This window comes from Streptopelia decaocto, assembly GCF_964273445.1.
Source record: "Streptopelia decaocto genome assembly, chromosome: 16".
In the NCBI taxonomy this organism is placed as follows: Eukaryota; Metazoa; Chordata; class Aves; order Columbiformes; family Columbidae; genus Streptopelia; species Streptopelia decaocto.
Window position 1 is genome coordinate 12,504,757 of NC_138671.1, and position 22,490 is coordinate 12,527,246.

At 44.2% G+C, this 22,490-nt stretch overlaps 1 protein-coding gene across 1 annotated transcript in view; it reads right to left on the bottom strand.

Moving 5' to 3' along the window:
* Nucleotides 1-18,965, bottom strand: part of MYH10 (myosin heavy chain 10) — a 97,584-nt gene extending 78,619 nt beyond the window's left edge. Inside the window, exons 1-3 of the mRNA XM_082067385.1 lie at nucleotides 18,848-18,965; nucleotides 15,877-16,254; nucleotides 3,504-3,660 (exon numbers count right to left, since the gene is read on the bottom strand). Coding sequence (XP_081923511.1) covers nucleotides 3,504-3,660; nucleotides 15,877-16,221 — 502 coding nt within the window. The 5' untranslated portion in view covers nucleotides 16,222-16,254; nucleotides 18,848-18,965. The remainder of the gene's footprint in view (nucleotides 1-3,503; nucleotides 3,661-15,876; nucleotides 16,255-18,847) is intronic.
* Between the last annotated feature and the right edge of the window lie 3,525 nt (nucleotides 18,966-22,490).

Consider the following 22,490-nt stretch of genomic DNA (forward strand, 5'->3'; position numbering starts at 1 on the left):
ACAAGAGTAATATTAGTAGGCAAGCTGGTCTTTGGCAACAAAAAGCAAAGTTTTCCTTACTATTTCCTCCAAAGCACTTTTAAGAGTCAATGAATAAAGAGGCATAATAGTGTTGCACTTCCTCTGGAATCACAGTGGAGAACAGGGCGGGAGGAGGGAGAAGTGAAAGCCAAGCATGGTAAAAGCACTAGAGAATAAAATGTTAGCCCTGCTTTCATGCAATCAAATCTCCCTGGCTCGTAAAAATAGTCATAGATGAACTATTAGACTTAGTTTTATTAAAGAAAATCCTAGTCCCTGTCAAAACATTTTCTGCTCACTGCCTATAACTTCTAGCAGTACAGAAGAACACTAGCAAGTCTTGCAAATTGTATTACCAAAGAGAATTAAGGTCACTGTTGTCACAGGGATTAGGACACCAGTTCCTTACGACCATGTCAAGTGTCCAGTAGCTGTGAAAATCTCAGCCTGGCGTTCTTTGCGAAGCATGCCCACACCAGCCCTGCGCATTTATGCATTTGATTTCTGTCCAGGGCTAAAGAATTTCAGTGTGCCCAGAAGCCCCATGGTTACATGTACTTACTGCTTCAACATAACATTAGGAAAATGAAGAGAAAACACAGGAGAAATCCACTAAACCACCTGTGAAGTAACACCCTACTACCACACTACTTTGAAAAATAATTACCAGGGGAGAGAGAGGGGAAATCCAGTATGTAAAGCTGAATTGCATGTTATTATCTTCTGAGGTCAAGGCACGGGGTAATGAGGCTTTTCCTGAAGAGAAATCATGACTGTCATAACCAGAATGCACCCAAAGACTTCCTTGTTTTTAATAAGGCTGCGTTCACGCTCAGCGCGTACTACAAGTCTTGCAGAAAAGACAACACTGAGGAAACCAAGCAACCACTGAGGTTTGCTTTTCTTTGTGAAACTTGCCTCAAATCCGCAGTGCACGCAGCTGCCCCACCAGGGAACCGGCCATCTGCAAGACTCTGCCACTGAAACCAGCTCGGCACATCCCACTTTCTTGGGACAGCTTATGCTAATTCCAGCAATGTTTAGGACAAGGAACAGCTATTGAGATGCACATGCATAATTTGTTTCTGCCAGCCACAAAACCTTTGGTTTGCATAAACCAAACCAGAAATCTATTTCTTTGTTTAAGCACAAATATTAAACATACAAAACTTCAGATTAGCAGAAACTTGAAGTCGATCTCTAATCATTCATACTCTGAATCAAAGGTGTGAAAGCATTAAGATACTGAGTAACACTTCACACAACTGAGCCAGATTACCAGCACAGAAAATTGTGTTTGAAGCAATCGGGTTGCTCAGAGTCACAGCTCAAGTCCAGGTATCCTGTTAATCAGTATAAACACATCTCACCAACACTCTGAAAATTAGTAGTTTGTGATTAGCTACAAAGAAAGTAAACATGATCATACTGAACAAAATACTACTGAACAGGCAAGGAAAATACAGTCAACCACTTTCCTTGACCTAAATTAGCAGCTAAAATATTTCTATACGGGTATTGTCACATTATCCAAAGGAGCTGCTTTCCTATTGTTTCAATTTCAGATTTGAATCCTAATAATTAAACTTTAGATGCCAAATACTGGACACACAAGAGTCACTCATATCAAAAGAAACCTCTGAAGATGCTGTAATAGCAATAGCGTGACTTACAATAATACCGGAAAACCTGATCCCACCTACCCTGCTCACCACCATCCCAGCTCTGCCTCAGAAAGCAACTATGGGCACAAACATGGAAACAAACTGCTCAACAGTTTTATAACTCTGTGTGAGTAACTTACCAGCAAAAGCATCTTGGTTGAGGCAGAGACCTCTGACTTAATCCAAAGCACTGGAATTAACAACAGCTAGTTCCTGGTTAGAGGCCTATTTCTACCAGCCAAAAGTTTGATACACGTTTTCTGTTTCATTACTTAAAGACTGAAAGTCTATCATAGTTAGGAGATAAAGGACATTTTGTGCATTATGTTAAATACTTGGCTGGCAGGGAAAAGGTAGCTCTAGGCAGAGGGTAGCTGACCTTGTGTTTCAACTGATAATCAGGAAATAAGTTGAATATTGTAACAATATACAAGTATTATTCGATGCTATAATGACGAGAAAACCTTAGTTGTTATAATTGCAACTTTTATGTATATGGAGACTTAAATTCAGTTCCCTGAAATGGTCCTGTCTGCATCAGGTCCCATCTAGAGGGAGCAGCACCAGCAGTATCACTGCCAGACCCCTTTGCTTACCCCACCTTGAGACAAATTCTCATTAGTCCTTCTAAATAAACAAGGAGTAGCTCCATATTGGTGAAGGGCACCAGATTTAATTAACCTTCAGGAAGTTATTCCCTAATAAGTGGATGCTTTTGCATCTACAGCATTGTTCTTTCAAATGAAAATAATTCAGACTATCTAAAACAAAACGAAAGCAAGCACAGAGGTTTGACAGAAAATATAAACCTCCATATATGAGTATGGAAAGAAAACAAGACAGTAACCAAACATATCCATCCTGTGAAATTGCTTCTTCATTTCATCTTCCAAAAACAGTAAAATTTGTACATCTATCAAGATCTCCAGAGATATAAATCAATACTAGCGCGGTACGTGAACAAATATAGAGGACTTGAAGTGCGATAGCTACTGACATTGACTTACTTTATTAGAGGACATTTGTCTAAAGAACTTTGGAAAAGTTCTTGAGAGAATTTCAAAAGATATTGTGTTTTTCGAGGGGGAAGCCCTTCTCCACAAACCACACGAGACTGCTAGGAATAAACTCCTTTAAGTAATCTTTAAGTTTACTCTATTCTTCCACGTATATTTGTTAACAGGGGTCATCTGATCTGAGCTGTTAGAGGCTATTGTTCTGATCAAGAGGACATTGTTTTGGTTTTTTTCCCCCCACAAAATAGATGAAGTCAGATTCACAGTTTTCATATTTGTCCAGCATAGCCTTAAAGCCAAAATTCAAAGCATGTGCCCACCATAAACTTACTCTATTCTCCTATAGACATGACCTATACCAGTTTGGAGAAAAAAAAATAATACTCAAGGTTAAGCATTCCCTGACCTCTTTGTGAACTCAAACATACTATTGTTTCATTGTCACTTCAGATTATTTGTCAGCTGCCAAAACACTAACATCTTTATAGCATTAGAGAGACAAGTCATTAACATACTTCAGCTTTTCCTTTTCCATCACACTTTTTCATTCTTACTTCATTCCAAGCCAGTACACTAACATTTTTTACATAAATGTCTTTTTTTAAGAAAAAAGTACAGGGTTCTATTCCGGAAATTTAAGGTTCTGTATAAAAAAGCCTTTTCCCCCTCCCCCTTTAAATATTAGAAAAATATTCCAATTGTGTAAGAAATTACTATATAGCTGAATAATGATGCTCCTTTGTGTTACGTACATTACAAAGAATTGCCAACAACTGTCAAGTAACATGTAACTAATTCTTACCTTGTAGCATGCACCTATATGCAGATTCAGATATTGCATAAATGTGCGGTGGCATTTCATGGCGCTTCTTCCCTCTGTACATCTCAATAATGTTCTCTGAATAAATCGGGAGGTTCTTGTAAGGATTTATAACTACGCAGAACAGCCCTGAATAGGTCTTAAAAAACAAAACAAAACAACAACAAAAATGTTTCTGTTAGTAAACAGTATTGAAATAGAGCCACAAAGAGCAGATTTTTTTTTCCACAGGTTCTATAATATTAATCTTAGAATAAAATTTCCTTTTTGTTGAGCAACTCAAAGTATACACCATATTCAAAGTGTTGGTTTCTAGTTCTCTTAAAAGGCTCTTTGGTCACTGGTATGAAAAGTAATTTAAAGATGAACTTAACATGTTAACAAGTCACCTGAGCCCAGCACAAAAAACAGCTTATCAGTCATTAACTCAGAATTCACATGGCCTGCTGGCAAATGCACAGATCCTCCCCAGCTTCATGTTCCTACCACTGTCCCTCTTTCCAGCGTTGCTGCCCTTAGAAACACAGAATGACAGAACAGTTTGGGGTGAAGGGACCTCCCCAGCTCCCAGTGCCCCCCCCGCCATGAGCAGGGACATCTTCACCAGCTCAGGTTGCTCAGAGCCCCGTCCAGCCTGGCCTGGGATGTCTCCAGGGATGGTTCATCCACCACCTCTCTGGCCAACCTGGGCCAGGCTCTCACCACCCTCAGGGCCAACAATTCCTTCCTCATGTCCAGCCTCAAATCTCCTCTTTTAGTTTAAAACCATCACCCCTTGTCCTATCTCAACAGGCCCTGCTCAAAAGTCTGTCCCCATCTTTCTTATCGGCCCCTTTTAAGTCCAGAAAGGCTGCACTAAGGTCTCTCTGGAGCTTCTCTTCTGCAGCTGAACACCCCAGCTCTCTCAGCCTGCCCTCCCAGCAGAGCTGTTCCAGCCTCAGGTCATTTCTGGGGCTCCTCTGGCCCCTCTCTAGCAGGTCCATGTGTGTCCTGTGCTGAGGACCCAGAGCTGGACCAGCACTGCAGGGGGGCTCACTAACCTAGCTGGATACTACTGAAGACACATTTCAAAAATAACTGGTTGGTAATAGAATCAGTTCCCTGACCAAACTCTTTCATGGCTACTAGTATTACTGTTAGGGAAAGGGAAGGCAGGACAGTGGCTTTAGTAGGGTGTTTCAGCTGACCAAGGAGCTCATTAACTGATAAACACAGGATCTACGTTCCTAGCCAGTTGTCCTCCCGGTTTTGCTCAATTGAGGTCACCCACATTCAGCTACAATTACCACAAGTGACATGAAAGCATTGGGAACTACCACAAGTCCAATTTCCTTGTTAGTCTTCGAATAAGGATCACTAGAAGAAAGGCACACATTCCCCAAGCCCATTGTGTGATGACCAGCTCAAAGTCACTGACCAGCACCCACGCTTGTTCCTCCACTATGGCCAAGTCTAATGAAAAAAACAACTTGTTTATTGCTGACTGCAGAGGAGATCTGGTCCCAAGCTAAAGAATTCACACCACCAAGGTCCACTTCCAGATCAACACACCCTCTGACCAGTACAATGGCATGAACATTTGCCCAAGCCAGCAGACCTCTTCCTCCAGGATGACTCTGGACTCTCATCCAGCAGAACCTCTGAGCCCTGCTCTGTTTTTCACCCACTCAGCTTCAGCCACTTAACTTGACAGGCTGCTGTTCTGTATCTCACTGCAGACAGGAACCCCTAAACCAGTGACTGATGGTTAAGCTGGCAGGGTATTGCTGTATACAGTAGCTACAGAGTCACCCTCTTTCAAGAGCATCACCTTTACTTCTCTGCAAATTCATCTAAAACTTTTACCAGTTGTCTTGGTCCTTTCAGGCTCAAAGTTGTTGTTTGTTTTCACCCCAGTAATGCCGCCTTTCCCTAGACACAAATAAACTGATCCGGTAAGTAAAAAAAATAAATCTTCAGAGCTACTTCTAGGATGAGAACAGCTATTTGAAGATTATCCTTCCCTTCTCCCCCATTGCTTTGGCATCTTTTGTTTATTTCCCCAACACAGATGGAGTAAACATCATTACTATTTAGCTACATAAAGAATTAATAATTTATGAAAACAAACTTAATAACCCTTCAGACTTCTGCTGATGATACTTAACCTGGAAGCCTTTCTAGACTGTCTTCCGATGCAGTGATCAGATGGATCAGTGAACCTGGAATGATCAAAATAAGCCAAGTCCAGCTAGATGCGGACATAACTCAGTCAATCCCAGAGGACGACCAGCAAATGTCCTGAGCAAATGAAAAGGGCTAATTTAAGAGGCTCTACATTGAACGGGGCCACATTGGAAGTTATGAAGCACAAAATTCTGCCATCTCACCAGTGCTGGGGTTCTTTTATTTGAAACTAGATCTAAAGGATAGGCTTTTATCCCCGACCACTAAGTCTGTGTCACGACAGTTCTTCACATGCAGCACCTTGAACTCCAGCATCTTCATTTCCTGCACAACAGTCACTCAGTTCACCCTCCCACCATTTCCCTGCAGAATTTAAAAATCACGCTGTCTTCAAAATATCCCCAGACTCGTACAGCCTTCATTTATTCAAAGGAAGATGGAGCCAAGTCCTTCCACGAAGCTCCCCAATTTCCTGACCACCACCTATTGCAGAAAGCAACATTTAACACAGGAATATATTGGTGGGTTGTTTTCATGGATGGTAGGGATATAATAAAAGCATCTCTTCTGTGTTTGAGCCAAATTCAATTGGGATGGAAGTAAATGATACTGAAATTTTTATACAGCTATTTTATAACTGCAGGTCTCACAGTACAAATATATTCTTATATATAAGACAGCAGACTGGAGGTGTGGGCTTTCTCACACGCAAACCAAAGACACAAAAAGTAGTCTGAGATTGTTTTACACACCTTGAAAAGCTTCTTTGTGACCAGCCACAAAAAAAATTAAAGGGAATACTTGTACACCTGCCTTACAAATGGACACCCTACTTAATGAATATTACGGTGCAACTGTTAGAGATGCCCAAAGCTTTGAGACACACCAAAGGGGCAGAGTGATGCCTTCTGCCTCCTCTGTTCTGCTGGAACTGTCAGATCTCAGATATTGTTAGGAACAAGCACAGAAGAGCTACAGTAACTACACATCTGGATGCAGAACCAGACTTCATTAATTTTTCAGCTGACAGAGATAGATATGTACATTAAGAACTTAAGGGCAGGAAAATATGCTTATTCACCTTGAGATCATGGGATCAGCTGCAAACAAGCTTGAAACACACACAGTTCTGCTTTCCTGAGGAACAGGATACAGACAATATCAACCAACAGCAATAAAGCATGTTGGAACGCACGCTCTCTAGGCAAGGCTCCAGAGACAAATAAAACAGGAAAGCAGTGGTCTGACAGAGGTTTGTTATACAAACTCTCCTCCAGGACACTAATTGTGGAGTTTGAATGTTTCCAGATGCTTACAAGCCTTCATTCAGTAGTATATCATTTAGTAATTTGGATTTGGATAAGCTATGCCAGACTGCAGAGTTCAGGTTCCTGACGCTGGCCCACTTGAGAACTACATTATATTCCTAGCAGTAAGCAACCTGAGAAAGAAGTATATGTAAGTGAAGTACTAGCAAATAAAGACTGCATTATTTCCAGGTGAAAGCACACGGGAATCTAAGGCACTAAATTTGGAGTGTGGGCTCCAGAGCAAGAAAGGTTTTCATGACCTGTCTTCCCTTAAAACTATATCAAACCTTCACTGTGTGTACACATGTGATGGTATCAGTGTCAAAAGCCTTGTACAACTCCTCAGATTAATAGCTCAGCTTTACAGTTCTTGTATGGAGTAGTATGCTGTCATTACTGTTGGGTTGGATCCTCCTGCTGCAACATCAAAAGGCATCTTTAAAGCATCACTTCAGAGTGCATCAGCAAGATGCAGGTAAATTTCTGGAATTTGTAACCATCAGTTTACATCACCTGAGTACCCAGGTTCAACATTTCCCTCTAGTTCTTTGAATATAGAAAGTGACAGACTTACTCTATTACTACATATATAATTAAGTTGAAGTAAACATCTAAATATCTCCTATTTTTACCTGACATATAGAAACACAGAATCATTTTGGTTGGAAGAGACCCTCATGATCATAGAGTCCAGCCAGAACCTAACTCCAGCACTAAAGTAGACCAGTAGTTTCTAGCCTAGAAAGCAATACCCATTTTAAGCACTATCCCGTATACTAATGTGGTAGAGCACATTCTCCAAATTGATAAATTGCATCATTATCACATTTTATTTTCCGGTTTCACTTCCTAAGGTTATGGACCCACCTTACACACTCCAAGACCTATTAAGTCCTCCAAGCTTGGCATAGTTTTCTCCTGTACTACCTTTTACCTCTACATAAGGCAGTTATCCAATCCTAAACTCAAATCTTACAGAAGGGCACGGAGCTTATCAGCCTCAGCAGGGAGGAAAGCAGTGACCTGGGGCAGAACATTTCTCCGCTTTGTGCAGCAGCTCATCCCCAGGCACCACCCAGTTGCCCCATGGACACCCCTGAGCAGGGCACACTCAAGACTGGAACCCAGAAATTATCCCAGATATCTCTGTCCAGCCCAATCTGCTAGAAAAAAAAAACCCAAAACATTAAGTCCTGTTGGCACCCATGACTCTAACTTTATGGGTGCCAACAAGGGTCAGGAACCTGCTGGGAACCTGTCTCTGCCCAGGGTTGGGGGACAAAAGCCACTGACTCAGGGCAAGTGAAGAGTAACATCTGTGCATGAGAATGAGAAAGGAAAGGAGCACAACACATACACAAGCTATTAAATAAAAAGCACAGCCCAAACATCAGAAGACATGGCTATAAATGTTCTCTACAGCTAGCACTGAAGAGAAGAGGTTCACCAGTACTGTATTTTCACATCTATAGCCTTCAGATTATATGTTTAAAGAAAGTAAACCCACCATGAGATGAGCAGTGCAGGTCCCAGCCCTGCTCAGTCCGCTCACCCCCTCTCAGCAAGGGCCAGGCCAGGCTTGGTGTCCCCACGCCCAGCCAGCCCAGCTGCTCCAGTCGCAGCAACGCCCGAGGCAGAAAACATGATCTTTGCTTGCACCAGGGCCAGAAAAGTATTAATATCCCTTCATGAGGCTCCTGTAGAGCTGCATGTTGCAGTTGAACGGCTCTGCAGACAGTTTGCAATGGGCTGCCCTGGACTCCTGTGCGGGCACACAGCTCAAGGGGTGGCTTGCACAAGGGTGCGTTCCACCGAGCGCTTGTGCAGGAATCCTTAATTCCAAGTATTGCACCTTTTTACACTGCTAAGCTACCATTTTTTTATAGAGACAGAATATTTGACAAGAATATGCATTTTTGGATACCTCTGCTTGCCTGAGAGTGAAGAGGGCATTGATTGGCTTCCCTTAAATCCCTCAGACATTTCTAACAAAGTAAAACCCTACACAGAACTCTCAACTTGATCACATTTATGAGTCTTCCAAAATCAAAGTTAATTTAAAAAACAAGATAGTGTCTAAGCAGGCCACACAATTTGAACCCTTGGATTTCTTCTGCCATATATTAAGTACTAGATCCAATGACTGGTTTGGGCTAAGATTAAACTAAGGAACAAACTGCATTTCTTAAGAGTTCTTTTAATACCATACTCAATAATGTGAAACATTCCCAAGTGGACCAGCAGGAAAATTAAAGCAATTAGAACACAGAAGCTTATATAATAACACAGATCGTTCTAGGTTATGCTCGGGCCTCAGAGGAGGCAGCAGCTCAAGAGCAGAACCAGCTTAGAAAACTGCACTTGAGGCGTTGTCTGTAAGAGCTTCCACCAACAGCAGACTCTGAAATGGAGGACTACAGATTTCCTCAATTTTCCCTCTTCTGCCCCAACAAAACGGAACGTACATAAAAAATGTGAAAGTAGCAAAGGGCTGCAGACCAATTATAGAGATAATGCTTGTAATTACAAAAAAATATCTGCTAAAGTATTTTTAATTGCACAAGAGCGAGCGTGTTTTTTTCTTTACTAGCAAAAAGAAAACCCAGCAGGGATATACAGAGAGAGCAATAATCTGCAGCAAGGTTCCGGGAGCTCTCAGCCTTACATAAACAGTTTTCAAACCTTTTGAAAAAGTCTTTCCTATAAAAAAAGGTGGAGGAATGGGCAGGAAAGATAATGCATTGTTGATTGGAGTCGGGAGGACTTTGAAGTCCAATCTAACCTTTTCCTCAGGAGTGTTTCACCATTCCTTTGTCCCTTCTCAAGGAACAGCAAAGCAAGTCATCTCTAACTTGACCTCACCTACAACTTCCACACCTCTTACACAATGTGTCCTCCCCTGGAACTTTCTGGCTGAGCAGAGTTCAGGTCATGGGCTCCCCAACAGCACAGGGGGAACATCTCTCATACAGTCACAACAAGGCAAGAAGCCATCTAGATACTGACGTGGGTTAATAGAATTCAAGCATTTGAGAAATTCTATTAATTTTAATCCTTTTGACTGAGGCTGGGAAGCAGTTAACTAGTAATTGCAGTGATTTATGGGGGTATCAGTAAGCTACATATAATCAACTGTGGGCAATAGATTTCCCCCAGGAAAGCTGTGACTAGAACAGATGTGACAACAGTAACATTTTTTAAAATAGATTTTTATAAAGCACATTGGATTTTTAATATCTTTGTTTTTACTGTAGTTTAGTTACACTATGTTTAAGAGAGCAATTCCTTCATCCCAGCTTACTGCATCGTACTCAGATGTTACATTTCTCTGGAAAATCACTAAGGTGTGTCAAACCTATGCAGGATCCATACTATTAGTGTTCGCTAGTTGCACTTGGAGAAACTCATTTTGGTTAAACAAAATGTTTCTGTTAACAAGATGAGCATAAGGTTATGTTTTGACATTCACTAGTAGATTATGTAGGAATGTATAAACATTTAAAATACACTTTAAAAGGGAACTAGAAGGGTCTTCCTTGCCATCAAAAGAGGTACTGACACAAAAGCAGAGCTTTAAATTGCTGAAAGAGGTGTCACCTAGCCCCAACTTCAAAATATTAACTGTCATTAGTGTACTCATTCCAATTCCAACCAGTGTCTGCAACTCCAAAAAAAAGTTGCTTTCCATTTAAGTAGGAATGAGGCATTTACATTCCTGATCTACACAAGTAGCTGCATTTTAATTAACTGAAATGCTTTTAATAGACTTGAAAATTCAAAATGCTAAGAAAGTCATATCCAGAATGCTACCTAACAAACATGGAAACGCTGTTTAGTGATCAGGAACACCCTGACCACTTTATTTTTCGCAGTTCTATAAGTAGCATAGCATATATCAAAATTTACTTTCAGAGTTAAAAAAAAAAAAAAAAAAAAAAGAATCACCTTGCTCTGAAGTGAAAGACAAGGACTTTCCACTGCACACTAACTAGCCAGCAACCCCGGGTCTCTCTCTTCCAAGTGGACAGAAAACAAAATAGTAAGAAACTAAATATTAAAAAACAAACCAAACCAGTTCTTTCCTTCAGATCAACCATATGAGTCAAATTCGGTAGTGAACTTTGAGCCTAATATTGGACATAACTGACATGCTTACATATAAGCTTTCTGAATAGATACTGAAGCTAATACATTATTGATGTTGAAGTGCAGAGAGCTCAAGATGGAAAAAATGCCTCTTCCTACACAAAAAATTCTGCAGATTTCAGACCTTATTTGTAGCACTCCATCAAAGCTCCTAAGTATTGTGGTGGGAGGACAAATGCTGTGCTTGACTTTATTTTCAGACTAAATCTGACTCCTTGTTTATCACCTCCCCTGCCACTCCCGTCCCTTCCCACCAAAACCAAAGAGCCATTTCAAGTGTCCCACTTTCTCCAGGGCTCCAGCTGAAGGGGACAGCAACAGTCACTTCTTCAGCTGGGCTTCACACACCACCAGCAACAGCACACCCAAACCTCTGAGCATGAGCAAAGCTGCTCCTGAACCTCTCCGGCTTAACAGCACAGTCGGTTAAAAATCAAAGTCAGTGATTTCCTATGTTCAAATGCCATATTGGGCCAGGAAGACTCCGGAAGCTCATTCATGAGAAACCTCACGAAGCAGCAACAAGGAGAATTAGTGGAGCAGTAATCTTGCCCATCATGGCTTGTCACAAAGTACTAAGGCAGAAGTGGTCTTGAGAACTCCACAGCATTTAAGGCTGATGGACCCTTACCATCCACTTTTTCTAGCGTATGGCTCCATTTCATTGTCTAATTAAAAGATTATTTCGGTCCTCCCCAAAAAAATCAAATTTTGTTCACCTGACTTCAGCAGAACCCAAAATCTAGGGCTGATATCTAGAAGCCTTCACAGAGGCATTTTTTCATGCAGGTCTTGTAAAAATAAAGATGTTTCCTCACTGAAGCTACAGACTTTGGTGACCCAAAACCTCGGACAACTTGCCTCCTTTCTTAACAGTCCCAGAAAGATACCTGGAACTCAGCTCATCATGGTATAAGGATATTCAAGAACCACCACAAAACTAGTCTGAGCAATATCATGTTTATTCCAAGTCCTTAAAGGACCTCTCAAGCCTTCAGGTATTCCTGCCGGGTACCTGTACAATGAACTACCTCCAGTTTCTGATCTACAGCCATTATGGATATTACTAATTACACACTACAGCTAGTGTTAAAGCTGGTCACTCTAAAGCAGTGCAGGCAGAAGAGTAATTTTTTTATATGAAGCCAAAGAACTGATAGTTCATAAGCATTTAAGGTAACCAAGACCCATGAGAAGTTGCAACTACAGCAAAACATGAGACAGCAATTTAGAGTATTGAATGACACACCCCTGCCACAAGAAATGCTGCTATCCCTAGAAAAGCAAAAAATTTGGAAAAATTCAGCTATGAAACACAGGGATGAGTGAAAACTCCTACCAAAGGTAGAAGTAATGAAAAAAAAATACTGCGGGCAGCTGCACCTCCACAGAACCAATATGTGATGAAAACCAAGCCTCAAATGTGAACAGAGATAATATCAGGGATGCTGAGATTCTGCAGGATCATGCTTAGTCATTGATGGGCTACGGAGAAAAGTCCAAGTGCAAGAAGTCATAATGATAGATTTACCTGTTCTCAGAGGTGAATGTATATCATAGACTTCAAGAGAATTTGCTTCTCCAGGAAATAGATTTAACATATTCTTCACTTACACTCATAATAAACCCTGTGGCAACAGTGATGTCAGAAGCAGAACAGATGATGTTAAAAGTGGAGCAAGAAATGTCCAAAGTTATTTCATTGTAAAAACAAAACTGAGATCACTGTAGTTCACACTCAAAATATTCTTCCCAGTAGTTCCTACACAAGTCCTGCTACCTTTCATCTTCTGTGCTGTCATGAGCAGACCAGAAATAAAACCAGGACCAAGCACAGACATCATACTCTTACAAGCCACCAGTCTTCCACATTCTCCATTTGTGTTCACCTCCCACAGCACAGTAATAATGTAACTTGGAGGCCAAGATCACACCACTTGGCAGACACTAGGAATGCTAGAAACTCCTTGCCATCCCTACTTAGATGTTACATGAAACTCTTCTTGATGAAATGAGCACCAGTGCCGAGGTCATGCCCACTGGTGCTAGCTGGCTTTAGTCAACCTGCCCTGTTCTTCCAGTACTGTCATCTTGAAGAGGCATATTACAGACTGATGAATGGACCCACCCAACAAATCCCTCAGCTTGTCTTCTTTCTAGGGACTGAAAAGAAACATGTAACTACTTCAGTTGACAGACTCTCATCTTCTGCTTCCTAGAAAGGCAACACTGCATGCTGCTGATTGGGAGTCAAAGGAAACAAAAGATATCACAGAAACACAGAATAGTTTCAGTCGGAGGGACCCTCCCAGCACCCCCAGTGCCACCCCCACCATGAGCAGGGACATCTTCACCAGCTCAGGTTGCTCAGAGCCCCGTCCAGCCTGGCCTGGGATGTCTCCAGGGATGGTTCAGCCACCACCTCTCTGGCCAACCTGGGCCAGGCTCTCACCACCCTCAGGGCAACAATTTCTTCCTCACACCCAGCCTGAATCTCCCTCCTTTAGTTTAAAAACCATCTCCATCTTGACTACTTGAGACCAACACCAAAATATAAGATTTCAGTTTGATTATGAGAGTACAATCTGAAAATCAAAACACAGCTTTAGCCGATCCCTGTCATGTCCAAACTACCAAGATTCACATCTTCAGCTCAGTCAGCTTCGGCTCCTTTCTCTCCATCAAGCGAACATCAGCAGGTTTCACAGGCAATGGCAGCTGCTCTGGGCCATGCAGCTGGCAGCAGCCACGACAAAGTCACAGGCAAGACACACAGGGATCCCTGAGAGAACCACACAAAAATCCCCACCAGCTCAAGTTGTGGATGAAGTTTCTCTCTGTGGCCTACTGACCTTTGCCAGCATTCAGTCGCTGCTCTAATAGTACTCACAACTGCCTTTCCCCACCCCCCCAAAAAAAAATAAGCTGAGTTTCAATTTCAAAGAAGAATTCATTATTACAGCTGCACAAAAACATAATTCTTGGTAACAGCAGCATCCTCCAGCAATGTTCTTGTACCTCAGACCTCCATCTAAGGCCAGCAAATCCATTAGCTTCTTGATCCCAACCAACTTCTTTCAGCTAGGAGGCGGGAGATCATTAGTAATATACTGATGTACTAATCCTCCCATGTGACAGCAGTATCTCAATGCCAAGGAACCAGATTTTAGAGTCTGCCTCAACAGCTACAGAATAAGCAGAAAGCACCTTTTTGGGAAGTGGAGCAGGGCTGGGGGAGGAAAAAAAAAAAAGGTAGGTGACCTATAGGATATCACTTAAACTCCACATATACAACAAGCCACCAAAGGCACGTTTTTAAATTTGTAAGTCATCCAAAGTAACACGGTACTGGATCATGTGCATATATAGAAGAGTGATGGGTTCCTTGGACTAGAACTTGCTTTGACATTTAAGGCCTTCAGCTTTGAACCTTCATAATGAAATACAGTTATGATAGTTATAATGAATTTCATAACAACTGGCATTACGATTGCTACATATACTGGATACTTTTGACCTATCAATTTGTTTACTTTCAATTTTCAATCCAGTCCTTACTAATGATCCAATTAGTTTACTTATAAGCTTGCAAGAAGTATTTCAGAAGTTTTTTTTGCTGAGCTCTGCTGTATGGGTCTCTGTGGAAGGGTAAAAACCAAAAACACACAGACAAAACTGACAAAGAAGCACATATACAAAGAGTATTTTGAAGTTGCGTACAATTTTCACTAAGTCCAAATACTACCAAGGGCCAAGCAAAAAAGGTACCTCATTAATACCTAAATGGTGGGGAAAAATGAATCAACTAACTAGCAGAACTCAATAAAACGGATTTAAGCCTTAGAAGAAGTATTTATTAAAATGAGCCAACCGTTTAAGCAGATGTTACAGCTTCTTTTAAGATCTAAAGTCTGCTTGTAGTTCTGAATGATACTCTGACTCAACCAGTCACTATGCAAGGAGTTTGCCAAGAGACAAGGAGCTGCTCTGAACTGTGCAGCACACACTCATTTCACGTTTAGGGAGGAACACGGTCAAAAGCAGCATCAATGGCTCAGTGATTCCTAACTCTATAGAAAGATGGTGATAAGCCAGATGTTCCAATTAGTGCCTCAAAAACACTGAAAAAAAGAAAGCTTTATCTTATTGTTTTATTTTAAGCACTTGAACACATTCTTTCCTGGCCCACTAAGTTGATATTAGATTCCAAAAAGACATTTTGCATTCCTAGCACTTTCTCCAACTTCAGCATAGCACGGCCTCTTATTATCATTTGTAATACGCAGCAAGTTAAAACATGATATATGCTTATTCATACAAGCAATTAAAACAACAGTAATTCAGCAAAGTTAGGTTTCGTAATCTCTCATCAGCTCAAACAAGTCATTTGATACTATTCACTGTATCAGTTAAGCACGTCTGAGGCAAGCGCTCCAACAAGCAGCATGAGCTAAGCACCCAGAGTTGCTATTTAGCATTCTATTTTTGAAAGATGCTTCCAGAATTATTTCCATAGGAGAAATTTTTATTATTTGTTTTATGACAGAGTTTTTGACCTGTACAGAGCACGGAAAAAGACCCTGGACTAATCTAAATGCTAGGGATGCAAAGCATTCAGGCTATCAAAATCAGAGACAAGACCTGCTCCCTCCATTTTAAAGAGGTAAATGAATGGTAATCAGCCAAGTTCAGCTGAATCAGCACTGGTAATGAATCTAATGATTAGTACTTACATAGATGAGCCCAGAATAATACCGATCCTTTAAATTATGCAATACAGAGGCTTCATTTAAACAGGTTAATTCTGCCATGTCTTCCACTTTAGAGAACTTGGGAGGATTCATCTTCTGAATATCATCTTTATTGACTAGCGCTTTCTTTCCATTCTCTGCCAGTTCGACCAACACTTCATCCCCTTTTTCCTCTTTGATGCTGGCTGCCTCAAAACCATGGCGCTCCGAAGGAATCCACACCAACTTCTTAGCAGTCCAATCAGCCTGGGTGGCAGGGTTGTAGATCACAGCCCTATCCACAAAGAGGTACCTCTCTGGATCTTCCTGCCCAGATCTCTGTGCCATTGCGGGAAGTGAAGCTGTCCACGATCAGTTACCCTGAAAAGCAAAAAAGCAAAACCACATTACATATCATATTCTTATTAAGAATGGAGCTATGCTGCATCAGTTCAATAATCTATCAATAATACCTGTATCTTGTCTTGATGAAGAAGCACCATTAATTTCTTCCATAGCCTAAATAAATCACTATACAAGTGAGAGCCCCTATTCACATAGCAGCCCTCTGAATAAACCAACTGCCATACAAACATTAAAACAATCTGTCAAGTATAATCCCAGACTTAGTACAGGAAACTTGCTATAAACTGGTTCTAATTGTGCAACAACTAGAGAGAGATATTGCAACAAATGTGAGAGCTACAAGAAAAATACACATCTGTCTTCTGTACCTAGATAAGGAGCAAAGGCAAATTTAACAAAAGTTTGCCAGTAAACTCCACTTCAAATGAATAATAATTAAAGAAAAGATAGATATAAAATATAAAATGTTCAGTGGGTAGCTAAATACAGTAACCAGAAGGCAGCAAGAATATGTTTTATGTTTTAAAACATGTAGATTTCCAACTACAAAAACTTGAGACACTTGGGGTTTCTGTAAGCCATTAAGCTAGCTAGACCTCGCTCATATTCCTCCTGAAAAACACAAGACTTCACATCTCTCCAGCCTGCTTCTGTTGCAAGTGCTGACATTACCATATTCCCAAAAAAGTCTCCAGATTTCAAGTGTACCTTGAGGCTCAAGACACAGAAAGGACTGATGTTACATTTTCCAACAGCTTCACAGGTAACTTGAAGGGGAAAGAAAAACTGCTGACAAGAGCTCCTGCACACTCATTTTATTTATCTGCCTCTAAGAGAGGCCACTGCATCTTTCGTTAATACTGCTGGCGCATCCAGGATTCCTGGAGCGAGCAGTTTTATCTGTAACTGCCTGAGGAGCAAGAAGGTCAAGTCTGACATCTAGTACTCAGGTCATTAAAGATCTTACTTTTTTTCCACACACTAGATCTTTTCTGCTGAAGAATGTTACATTAGCCAATGGCAGCCTCTGCCAGCAGGTACCCTAAAGGTGAGCTGCAAATGCAAGGAAGGTTTCGCAAACTGCATTTGTCACCTTTTATACTACGGGGAGCGCCCTGATGGAAGTTCTGCAACACTCCCATCCTCTGAAGAACATGTAATTAAATACAATAGTTGTGTCTCCATCTACAACATGGATATTGGGTATGTCATCCAACTTTAATGTATAGTAAGCATGAAGTCACTGAAACCTTCAGAGATTTGAGGAGCAGACCGTTTACTAGAGACAGTTTAATTCAAATCAAGAGTTGATGACTCAACACAAAGTGTTTTAGAAGAACCTGTGAGAGCAAAATTTCAATGAAGAAAGAGGGAATCGTTGAGAGGACACCTTAAGTGATAGCTGAACTCCTCAGCCAGGAAAATGAAGATATTAGTCAAGGAATGCTACATTTGGCTCAAGAAACCCATAAATTTAATATCCGAGTGTCCAACCCCAACTCAGAAAGCTGTTTGTCTCCACTGTGCTGGACCACAGCTGATGTTCCAACAAAGACCTGAAGCACCATTGCCGCCCTTGTGCACAGATCTTGGCCTGAAGCCCCTGCAGATTCCCTGGCCAGGTATGACAGACAGACATTTCTCATCAGCTTGGTCCCAGTTCTGCAAACTGAGATGCAGTGAAACCCAGAGGTCAAATAAAACTCATTTGACAAAATTGATCTTTATCATACTCCAGCACAATGAAAGGCTGAAGACTGAAATACATGCAGATTGACCTATACCAGTTCCTGAGGAATATACCTAACATTGAGGGGACACAGACAGTTTCAGGATCATTTTTCCGCTTTAGCTTTTCATTCCGCAGAGCCCACCGCAAAAGACCCTCTGCAGCAGCAAACCAAGTTGCAGCTCACTCTGCCCAGGGCTCCCCTCTTAACAATGGCATTCAAATGAAATAGACAAATGAGCATATTTATCATGCAGGAATCCAGCGCTCCCAAAAGACGACTAATGTAAGAAAAAAACCCTGCACGCGTTCTGCTCCTCTGCACAAAGCAGGGGAGCACCGGGCGCTGGGGAGCAGCACCCCTCGCTGCAGCCCGGGCGTTTCCAAGGACAGGGGCAGCCCGAGGAGCCGCACCGCCCCCGGGCAACGAGGGCTAATGCTCGCCGTCCTCCCGCGGGAGCGGCCGCGGAGCCCCCTCGCCAGGCCGCAGGCCCCGCCGCCGCCCCGAAGGACAAAGGAGGCGGCCAGGGCCGCTCGGCCCGGCGGGGCCCGGGAACGGCCCGCTCCCCGCCGCAACCCGCCCCAGCCCCGCGCCCCCCGCCCGGCCGCCGCCCCGCCCGCGCGGAGGCTGCGGGAAGGGGAGAAAATGGCCATCTTCCCCTCAGCGATGCGGCGGGAGCGGCGGCGATGCGGCGGAGGGGGGGGCGGGAAGGAGGAGATGCGGTGGCGCGGGCGGGCCGGGCGGCGCAGCCCACACAAGGGGGTCTTTGTGTGCCGGGCCCGCCGTTCCCGCCCCACCCCCACCGCGGGCGGGCCCGGCTGCGCGCCCACGGCGAGCCCCCGCAGCCCACCCCAGGGAGCCGGGTCCCGCTGCCTCACCTGTGTAGCGCCCGGCCGCCGCCGTGCCCCGTAGCTCACACCGCCCGCCCGGCTCCTCGGCACTCGCGCCGCTCCGCCCTCCGCGCTCCTTTAGCGCCACACCGAGCCCTCCGCCCCCCGCTCGCCGCCGCCGCCGGTCCCGCCCCCGTCGCCGCCGGCTGCCGCTCTTCCATTGGAGGGCTGTCACGTCCGTCCGCCGCTGCTTGCTCGCCCATTGGCCCGTGGTGAGGCCGCTCTCCAGCCACGGCCATAGCAACCTCCATACGCTACCCTCCAAACCCCGCCTCCCCGCTTCACCCCGCCTCCTCAGCACTCATTGGCAAGTTCCGTCCGCCGTCAAACATAGCGCTCCTCTCACTGGGCGCCCTCCACGCCTGTCGGGGTGGGCTCCGCCCCGCGCTGCAGCACGCCCGGCGGGGGGCGCGGCGCGTCCCCGGCGCTGCAGCGGGCGGTGCGCACGGTGCTGCAGCGTGGGGCGGGCGCGCGCTTCCCCCTCACCCACCCACAGTTCCCTCCTCGTATTTTGGTTCGATAAAGGGTGTTTCAGGCCCCAGGCCCCGAGGCGGCTTCCACCAACGTGAGAGATAACGGGGAAACCCGTCCGCGAGCGCTGGGAGCGGGGCCTGCCCTCCCGCCCGCCCCGCGCGGGGGTCGCCTCACGCTCTCAGCGGGCCCGGATGAGGCGGCGGTCACTGGTTTCCAGGCCCTGGGCAGGATGGCCGGGCCAGCAGCAAAGCACCCGGGCCCGATTTCCAGACTTCTAGCTCTAGAAGCTCTGCTGCAGCCCTCGGTAATTGCTCCCGGAGGTAATTAGCCTGATTATTAAAACCCAACCCTCGCTGCAACTCTGACGTGCTCCCAGGCCCTGGATCCCGCCGAGTGGGTCTGCCGGCCCTGCAGCCCCCCAGCAGACCCGGCTGGAGCCATTCAGCTGCCCCAGCCTGTGCTTGCTTGTGTGTTTTTCCCCTTCCTTCAACGTAATCCTGAGGATTTTTGGAGCCCTTGCCTGTTTGACAGCAGCTTTTCTGGAACAGGCGGGTAGAAAAAGGCTGCAGCATGGGGGAAAAAAAAGAAAAAAAAGAGAGAAAAGCCATTTGCAGCATCTCTCAGAGCCTCTTGGGCTCATGTGGGCTTTGGAAATCGGTGCGGGGTGGGTTTTGGGTGTAACACATCAGGGACTACTGGCCCATGACTCTGCCGCTGCCGAGGATTTCGAGATGGAGAACTTCAACACCAGCATGGCTGGCCTTGGTTTATTTTCAAACTCTTTCCCATGTTTTGCTCCTTGGCTCAGAGCTTCCCAGGCATCGCACTCAGTGTGTTCAACCTCCAGGGAACAGGCACAACCCCTCGCCACCGCCATGGCTCGCTCCAGCCCTGCATGTGAGCACCAAGGGTTCCCAGCGCCGGACTTGTGGGTTTTAATTCTCTGCCCAGGCCAAATGTAAATGTGAGTCGCTCAGGAATTAGAACAATTTTGGTGGAAGGAATATATGTCAGATCCTTCTGAACAAGACTGCCTGCGGGGTGAGGAGCAGAGAGAAGTGTCAGGAAGGAGCATCAAGCCTGGCGTGGGGGGAAGCTGCAGCAGGGGATCCCCAGGAAGGGTTGGGGGTGTCAGGCAGCCCCTGGGGAGAGGAACAAGGATGTTTCCCATTTCCCCGTGCTTAATAAGCAGGATTTTCTACGGACTACCTGCACAAATAGAAGAGTGCCAAAGCAGCGCTTGCCATTTCAATACAATTTAGTAATTTTGAATGGGTTGCTCTGTTCAAAAAGAGAGGCAATAGGGCGAACTGGGGGGAACCAGGCTCCTGCCACAGAGCTGGAAATCATTCGGTCATCTCTGCTCATCTCTGCACACAAATCAGTTCATGTGCAACTCCTGGCACTTGGGATATATATGAAAGTCTCCATCTTAATTACCATTTCAGTGGGAGGTCTCGTACATCCTGTTTCACAGAAAAATAAGGGTGTTGACTTGCAAACGCAGGTAGATGAAAGCCGAAAGGCCGAACTGGTTACTCCCCAGCTGTTTTTCGCTTTGCAAGGACTGCCACTCCCGGGGCCAGGACGGCTGAGCAGCGTGGCAAGCTCCCCCAAGCAGCCAGAGGCAGCAGAGCAAGGCACGAGGCCAACACCACACGGACTTTGTGTTGCTTTAACACAGGCATCCAGCATGCTGCATCTCCCAGGATGTACATTTTTTCCTTGCTCAGCCATCAGGTCTCCATGAGATACTTGGTCATGGATACTTGCCAGCTTCTCAGCGGCACCGGGGCTTCACAACAGAGCAACCTGATGAGTGTTTTGCTCCCTTTAGAAAAACTGCTCAGGGAGCAGCATCGTGCACTGGTTACAGAAACCCCCCGGGTGGCTGAGGCCTGGGGATGGTGCAACACCAGCACCCCCACACCCTCACACTCCAGGTCAGCTCATCCACGTCACGCCGCTTTGGGCTTCAGTCACAGAACTTCCATTTTTAGGCATATGGTATCTTTTAAAAGAAAAACAGAAACATCACAAAGAAAGCATTATAAAGAGAAGCTGTTTGAAGAGTTTAGTTTCTTTTAGAAAATTATTTCCATGGAAAATCTTTGGGGATCCTGTAGATGCCACATGGAGTGTGTCAGGGTTATAGCACTGAGTTATTATTTTTATCACACAATTATTTTTAACTAGGCCAGTGCTAGGAAGGAATTCCCCAAATCCACTCAATGTCTTTAACCCCTAGAGGGAAAGATGGTATTTCTGTCTTCTCCAGGAGTCTGGAAAGAGCAGAAAGAAACGTATTTCATAAAGGATTTTTATTCACAATAGAAGCTCAGCTGGTCCGTAATACTAAAATTGCTCCCCTACCTTTAAAGAGAAAGCTAATGACACCGTTGCTACTGGGGCATGCATGTGCTTAGGGCAAAGTATGTCCCGTGGGTGTTTTCAGAGCTGGAACCTGAGCAGGTAAGTAAGAGCACTAAAGCTTAAAGAATTCCTGAGATTTGTAAAACAATGTCGAGGACTGAGGTAAAAAATGTTCTATTAATTTCTAATTTAGAGGTCTTACTACTGGTGGCATGTATTGGAAAAGTAATTTCCATACTAGGTGATGTACACTTTGGTCCCCAGTCTGCTTTGGACAGTACTGGGCAGAATTAAATTCTGTGAGAGGAAAACACACAACTGACATCCAACAGCTGTTTGTTCTGTCCTGTGTCTCCGCCAGCAGTTACAAATAAGGCAAACAGCCCTTGTTACGTGATTATTTGACACTTTTGCTTCCTGCAGAAACTGGCGTACTCCCTCCCTGCCCCCTTTCTGACTGCAGTGGGTTGTGGACACATCTCCAACACTTACAGACCCAGGTCTGGCCTCTTCAGGCAGTCTCTGCAAAGCAGGAACATCTTCACTGCTTTCTGGAACAATTTTTTTCTCCATAACTTCAAGTACTGAACAATACTGAGCGAAGATTTAGAATTAAATATTTAATTGCAGGAGCTGCATATGTACAAACATGGTCTGTGCTCAGTGGTGACAAGGGGACATATGAATAAACTCCATGCAGATTTAGTTTCCAGTTTAAATCCTGACATGCTGTGGCTTTGGGCAGCCACAATACCTCCCCTGCCCTCACCTTGCAAATGGAAGA